Source organism: Gadus macrocephalus, chromosome 16, assembly GCF_031168955.1.
Source record: "Gadus macrocephalus chromosome 16, ASM3116895v1".
In the NCBI taxonomy this organism is placed as follows: Eukaryota; Metazoa; Chordata; class Actinopteri; order Gadiformes; family Gadidae; genus Gadus; species Gadus macrocephalus.
In genome coordinates this window covers 15,063,202-15,070,578 of record NC_082397.1, presented here as the reverse complement: position 1 = coordinate 15,070,578, position 7,377 = coordinate 15,063,202, and the positions used below count along the sequence as shown (strand labels likewise).

The 7,377-nt window shown below is 40.8% G+C and overlaps 1 protein-coding gene across 7 annotated transcripts in view; it reads left to right on the top strand.

Annotated features, from left to right (window-relative positions):
• The first annotated feature begins 366 nt into the window (after nt 1–366).
• LOC132474532 (uncharacterized) overlaps nt 367–7,377 on the top strand; it is a 7,756-nt gene continuing 745 nt past the window's right edge. Inside the window, exons 1-13 of one of the 7 annotated variants that reach the window (XM_060075290.1) lie at nt 368–856; nt 1,058–1,369; nt 1,468–1,545; nt 1,623–1,652; nt 1,736–1,837; nt 2,419–2,443; nt 2,522–2,568; nt 2,810–2,922; nt 3,161–3,573; nt 3,739–3,913; nt 4,051–4,121; nt 4,684–4,721; nt 5,285–7,377. The exon at nt 5,285–7,377 is cut by the window's right edge and continues 745 nt beyond it. In XM_060075290.1, the coding sequence (XP_059931273.1) occupies nt 3,760–3,913; nt 4,051–4,121; nt 4,684–4,721; nt 5,285–7,166 (2,145 nt within the window). In that variant the 5' untranslated portion in view covers nt 368–856; nt 1,058–1,369; nt 1,468–1,545; ... (5 more) ...; nt 3,161–3,573; nt 3,739–3,759 and the 3' untranslated portion in view covers nt 7,167–7,377. Of the gene's footprint in view, nt 857–1,057; nt 1,370–1,467; nt 1,838–2,418; nt 2,444–2,521; nt 2,569–2,809; nt 2,923–3,160; nt 3,574–3,738; nt 3,914–4,050; nt 4,122–4,683; nt 4,722–5,284 lie in introns of those variants that run through there. The other 6 variants (XM_060075293.1, XM_060075292.1, XM_060075291.1 and 3 more) reach the window with 6 other exon arrangements.

Here is a 7,377-nt window from a genome sequence, read left to right as displayed (position 1 = left end):
GCCAGTTTGGACCAGTGTGATCAGCTCCATCAGGTCTGTGCGGGGGGATGTTTGAAAGTGAGAGGCCCTCAGTCAATGAAAGTGAAATGTGAGCCCGACATCTGAGGCCCCAGTTTGTTATCTAGCAGCCCTGTAATGGTATGCAACAGTGTTCTTTGTAACTCTATCCTGTTATTCATAATACATGATATGCATGCGGAAAATCAACCTTTCAGATTGAAATTACTGGGGGTTATGTGTGTCCATGTAACATTTGTGTTGGTTTTAAACAGCGAACACATAACCATTTGAAAACTATGTATTTTTATGTTTGTCTTTACAGTTGCTGTTTTTTGCCGATCGTGGGTTCTTGTTGTGGGTGGTGGTGTGTGTGGCAGCAACATTCTCTTTAGGTATGAAGGGATGTGAGGTGCATTAGCGAGCTGCAAGTGCATGCATTTGCAAGTCGTTCAAACATCCGTTTGATTTTTAGAAGGCACATCGCTCTTTTTTTTGATAAAACACACAATACTTCAATAAATGTAAAAAGAATATGGAGAAAAATAGAGTTAAAAACATATTGTTTTGCCAATACATATTTCAATTTCAAATAAGCCAGGTGCCCTCTATGGAAAATGAACAGTTTTTCTACCCCCATACTGTATGTATCCTGTTGCTCACCACTTCCTTTGTTCCACGGTGTGAGGAATGCTAAGCCGAAAGCCCTGTACAGTATCTGGTAGTGGCACTACAACTGTCATCATAAAGACACCACACCAAGATCTTGACTGAAAAGAGTTCAACCGGAGAAGTTTGTACAAAAAAGAAATGAGGTTTTCAATTTACATGACAATGCTCCTTCTTTGGGTGAGCCAAGGTAAAGTATCTGCTTATATTCTACAAATAAATATGTTATCTAAATATTGCTTAAACCTAAAATAGGTTGTATAAAAGACATTTGATACAACACCATCTGTGTTGTTGAAACTAGTCAAATTTCATGGTCCAATAATGCTATAACGCTTTCACATGTACCAATAATATTCATGTCATATACTCATTATTAATCTCATTGCAGACCCGACCAAATGTGAGAAAACAGGGGTAGTCCTTGATACCATAAGGGTTGCCGTAGGAGAACCATTAACGTTGAACTGCACATACGACTGTTCCCCTGGGTTTGTCCGTGGCTGTTGGAGTCCTGAAGAAGTCTCTGGCACTGCAGGATGTTTGGGTACAATCACCCAGAATGAAGTCTGCACCGTATCTCTACAGTTTCCAAACATTTCTATCGAAGATGTCGGCTCCATCCAAGTCTGCTACTCTGAGAACACAGCTCACCCGGAGCTGAAGCGACAAACAGAGCGTAGGGTGGAGCTGCAGATTCATGGTATGCTTTAACATCCCGAATTATGATATGGATTTTATACATGAATTTCTGGTCAGAGCTAAAGTTTATATGTACTGAAAAAAACTGACAAATTCCAGGCCAAAGAGACATTCCCAGTTGGACCACAGGTTCTGACACGGCAAGCTCTGAAATCAAATGGACTGAAATGATAACACGTGAGTTTTGAGTATAATAAGGATAATTCTTTTTCGCACAATTTTACAAGATGCTAATATGTTATGAATTTTCTTAGCCTCAATTCCCACCCAACCAAAGGATTCAGGTGATATGATATGATTTTGATGTAAATCAAGGATATGAATATGAATATTTGGATGTAACATTGTATTTTTTTATTTATAACAGGGGAGGTGGCTGGAATGAATACTCTGCAAAGATCCATTGCAATTGTTGGCATTGCCCTTGTGGGGTTAGGGTTTTTCCTCTTAGTAAAGTATAAAAGGAAGGGTAAGCTGATATCATTAATACTTTGTACTATAATTAAGGAATATCACACTTGAGGTTGTGTTGTTGTACTGAATATCAGCATAGCTAATTTGATTTGACAAGAGGCATTCCATGAGTGCTGATATAAAGTATAACAGCACTGGGACTTTTAACGATACATGTATTACTACGCTTTACAGGTGTTCTCCTAACCGTAATAAATAATAATAAATGGTGCTAGTAGAACTGTTGCATAAAAGCAATATCACACTCGAGGTTGTGTCGTTGTAGGCCTACTGAATATGAGCATGGCAGTGATTATCTTCAGCACTCGGCCTACGGCCTCGTACCTACGACCGAATTACAGCCGTGCTGAAATTCAGTACAACAGCAATCCCTCTAATGTGATATTGCTTAATTAGAAAACCTGCAAATCGGATATATACATGTATAGTCCCAGTGCTGTTATACTCTATATCAGCACTCATGGAATGCCTCTTGTCCAATCAAATTACTTGGTCGGAACTAACTGTTGTATAATAAACTGTAATATAGCCAGTAATCTGTTATGTTTCTAAAACAGAATCACTTTTTTTTTTCAGGCGGCCCTGTTGATTCAGTAAAGGAGTAAGTGAAAAACATAATCCACTTTTTGTCAGATATTATGGCTACTAAAATCTTATAATTAAATGACTATTTTCCCAGTCGGCCTATATCACTAGGTTCCCATGCCAACCGATCACCTGCTAGAGGTAAGACATTTTCCATGAAATTAACAATTGTACATTCCCAACCACTATATTCATGGGGCTTCCATGGTAGATGCTATGTGCTATATTGTGCAGGGTCACAGTAGTCCAAACACTGTGAGAAAGCAACGGCCTCCAACCGTGTGGCGGCGCGTGGTGTGTCAACTGTGTCACCGTTCACGATACGTGGGGAAATGTAAAACAGACGACTCATTCAGAAGCCTCTTGTTGTCCTTACCCCCAGAGGACCAGAGCGACAGCGAGGTGGCTTACGCTGACATCGTGATCACTGTCCGAGGGGCAAGCTCGCCAGAGCTCGCGCAGATATGTTACGGCAGTCAAGAAGACCAAAGAGAGGTAAAAACCATTAGCTCAGTCTCCATAAAGTATATGTATGCAAGTGTAGGAATTGTTTTCCCATCGAGTTGAACGGTAACGTTTTGTCGAAGACTTTTAATTTCATGAGAAATGGTCCTATGCTAATGGACCTATAAGAGGCTGAGCGCTTGATGTCATACATTATTGAGTTGAGTTGGTGTGCTACACACGACGGTCACTATGGTCACTTTCCTATCCACTGTGTTCCCCTGTCCAGCGCTGGAGAGATGAGACGTACCTGAGCCCCTTCCCTGCGTCTCACCTGCCGCAGATCTCGCGCTCTGCTGACCGACTCAACGTGATCCCGAGAGAAATCTCGCGTAAACTGAGCACCAACTCAGAGTATGCAATTATTACGTATTCGTGATTGAGATGGCCTGCTGGGACAAACTTAATGTATTAAATCCATGTCTGACTTAAATTCTTGATTCTAATTATGTACATGTTGGTTTTAATAGTGTGTATTAAAATAAACGAAACAACTGTGTCTTGGGTTTCTCCTTTGGGCAGGCGGACCTCTTGGGTCTCCGTACATTAGTTTCGTTGCATAGCAACTATCCTAAACAAAACTCATGTTGACGTGCGCTCTAGTGTCTCACTGCTACTCAGTTGTTTAAGGCGATTTAAAAGGTACGTTAACATTGAGTCTATTCATAATTTGTAAAACAACAAAATAATGTACTTAAATGCTCATGCTGTCCAGTTGTTGTTTCCAAGGAAATACATATTTAACTTGAATTTACCAGACGTTAAATAACGACATCAAAACATTTGTATGACTCATTCTTGCTGAAGCCCTACGTGGTCTGAGAGAGGATGGCTGTACCTTTCTCCAACACACACCTACGAGTTCCTCGTGGGTTTGGCTCCATCCTGGAGGGGCTGGCGAGGGAAGTGTTGAGAAACCAGCCTGAAGACATCCCTACTTATGCCCTCCTTTACTTTGAAGGCCTTCTTAAAGAAAGAGAAGGTAATTGACCTAACGTTACAGTTTAATGTTCTGATTAAGGGCATGTTTGCCCCTGAAGGCAATGTCACTGCATACCTACTGTAGTTACACAGGTAATAAGAGTATACACTTATTTTTATTTTCATTATTACTTTAAGAGAGTGGCTTGGACCCTGCTGAGTGGGCGGCAAAAATCGAGGACAGATTCTACAACAACCATTCATTTAAGGTTTGATTTAATTTCAACAATTTACTCTAACATGGTGATAACATTAGCATATTAACAGGAAGTCAATTAAATAGTTTTTTGTAGTTTACCCTGAAATAAGACCTCTAAACCAATTACATTTTTAATTACTGCTTCAATTAGAGTAAATGTTGGCCTTGAAAAATGTTCTTCATCCTGACGGGTAGGATATTCATTCACATTTTTAGAATTTTTTTGTAACATACGTTTTGGGGGCATATTGGATAATTTGAAGGGCATTTGTATTCAGTGTGGGAAATAGGCCTATCTTTTTTTCTTTGTTTCATGAAAGACCAATTTTTAATGACTGCAATGAAAAAGATCTGGGCCCCCTTTGCAAATACTGGGAAATGGTTAGATGATGCACAAAAGCCCCTGGCCATCCTAATATAATTGTATTGGTAAAATGCCCCTGATTAGTTATTTATCTTTTGACCCTGATGCTGAACAACTCCAAACTCTTCTGTGCATAACAATCCTTAGGTAGCTTTGCTAAGAAGTTCACTTGATTTTAATGTAAAGTAATATGTTTGTACCTTTCTAGGCTATTCCACCTGCAACAGATGTTACATCCAACACTGAGTGAGTTGTATCTTGTACCGTCTGTACCCCATCAATGCGAGGACAAGGGAAGAAGGACGTGGAAGGAGAGCAGATAGAAAAAAATGAAGATGATAATAAAATATCTGTTGAGATTTCCTGTTTATTATTATTGATGAATATACATTAATTCTAAAGATAGACTAATTCAACCCAATGTTTGTTGTTAATTTCTTATTATCACTTAATATTACTTATCAAAAATGTACTTATATGCTATATCTAAATCTAAAATGGAGCAGTAACAAAATTTCTTCTTTAGTACACCAAAGTGCAATCTAGCTAACCCTGCTTGCAGTTCAAGGTACAGAATATTTTCTAGTGTCACTAAAAAGAAGGAAAGGATTTGGAAGTGAAATTCAAGAGCAGAGTATCAATAGATCAATACAGAAAGCCTTGACTTCAATTGTATAATTTTCAGAACGTTACCATCTACAGGCTTGCAATTTTATGTACAATGATAACATCTTAGTAGTACACATTTTGCACACATTTAAACTCTTTGCATAACTTGCCTCTTATTTTGGTCTGATATTTATTTTCAGAGAAAGGTCAAAAACTGAAAATCAAGAAGGTGTTCAAGTAGCCTCACCCCACACAAGGCACCCTGATGGTTTCACTGAATATGTTCAAGAAGAGAGTGATGATCGAGGAACAGTAGAGAAGGTCAAAACTGAAGAGGAGCTCTCACCAGAAGAGTCAGATGACATACTCCAAGTTGCGGGTGTTAGCAGTGAAGATTGTGGCAGGGAAAAAGAGGATGAAGAACAAACGCTTTTCACTGCATATGATAAAGTTGATCAGGAATTGATAGAAAGTGACATCCAGTTTTCGACAGACAAAGATATCAGTCAGTCTGAATTGGATAACACTAGTTTGTTATTATCCCGAGGCGATTCCATGAGAGATGTGTGCGCTGATGAGTTACAAACAATTGAACACGGCGAAAAACCACCCATACAAGAACAAGAGAACAATTTATCAGGTGACGAGATTAGAGACACATCGGACATCGACCAAAGTGCTGATGCTGGAAATGTTAGACAGGAGTTTCCATATTCTGGGCTAGCAGATGTGGATGTGTGTGCTGAGGAACTTCAGCAGACAGACAAAGCAAATGTGGTCGATGATTACCATAATGCACCTTCTACCAAAGAGGAAGACCTTCCTGGGGGCTTATCGCTGTCCCAAAACCAAACACAAACACCTTCCCTAGAAGATATGGAACCTCAGGAGAAGAAAACACTGGAGAACCAAGAACTAATTGAGACACATCCTCTAGAAACACATGAACTTGTACTTTCCACAGGAAATGCTGGTCACCATACGAAGGAAATTGAGAATACGTTAGCTACTGATGCTGCTCCTCAGGAGGAGGCCTTAGTTGAGATTAACTTTGATGATGTCCCCGAAGTTCACCAGATAGTTGAGACTGAAGGTCAGACAGAAGACGGATCTTCGGTCTTGGAACACAGTGAGCAGCGACCAGAGAGCCAGTTGGATGAGGACATTGTTGGGGCTCGGTCTGGTCATGGGGAAGATGGTTTACAATACAGTGATGAGCCCACCTCTGAAACAGAGGGACAAGAGAAGGAAGTGAAGGCCGAAAGGGAGGAAATAGACGACAATGAGGCAGCAGACATCAGCCTGAAGTTGGACACAAGTGACCTAGCCTTGAGCAATATTGGTTACAAAGGAGATTTAGATGGAACAATTTTATCAAGCAAGGCCACTGCAGGTTTGACAAATCTTGAGCTAAAAACTGATTTTGATAACGATGATGAAACAGACAACGCGGATGCAAGTGAAGTTGAAAACCAGGGCAATAAGGATCCTGAAAGACTGAACGCATACAATGAGACAGACGATCCACCAGAAGACGCCATTGATGATGAGAAGCGAGAAATCAGTCGAGGGGTCATAGACGACGCACAAGGACAGTTCAGCGTGATGGAAGAGGGGCTTCCTTCTGAATTCGATGATGGTAACGCTGGAATAAAATCGAACAAATCCGAATCGGAAAAAGGACAGGAAGAAGTGGCTGAGGTGATGGCAGTAGAGGAGAATCCGATGGAGATGAAGGAAATAGCTCTGGCACCTGTGGAGCCACAGCCTGAGGACACTATGGAGGAGATAGAGGACGCAGTGGTGATGCCGCGGACCAGCGGGGCAGAAGACCGGGCTGAAGAGGTAGTGATTGATGAACAAGGACAAGGAAGGAGCAATGGCGTGGGGGAGGGGTCCATAGAAAGCTTCCACCTCGGTGCAGGTCGGACACATGATGACGTCTACCAAGGGGACCAAAGGCCGCCGGAGACTGAGAATGACGTCGTGGATCAGGGGACCAAGGATGAGGACAAGGTAACCTCACTTCTTTATGGCTTTATTCCACATGGTGTTTTTCAGATGATTTCTCTCTTTCTATAGACGATGATAAAGTTGTTCAATGCCTAAATAGAGCAAAATGTTTACTGATTTGGACACAGTTTCACATTATAGTCTGACGATGAGGTAACGTATAATCCTAACCCTTGTATCTTAGAAGATAGGAAAACAACGAGCACAATGTGCTCATGGCAAAATCACAAAAACTCAAATATGTGCGCATATCTTAACTAGAGTGTTCCGAGCCATGCCA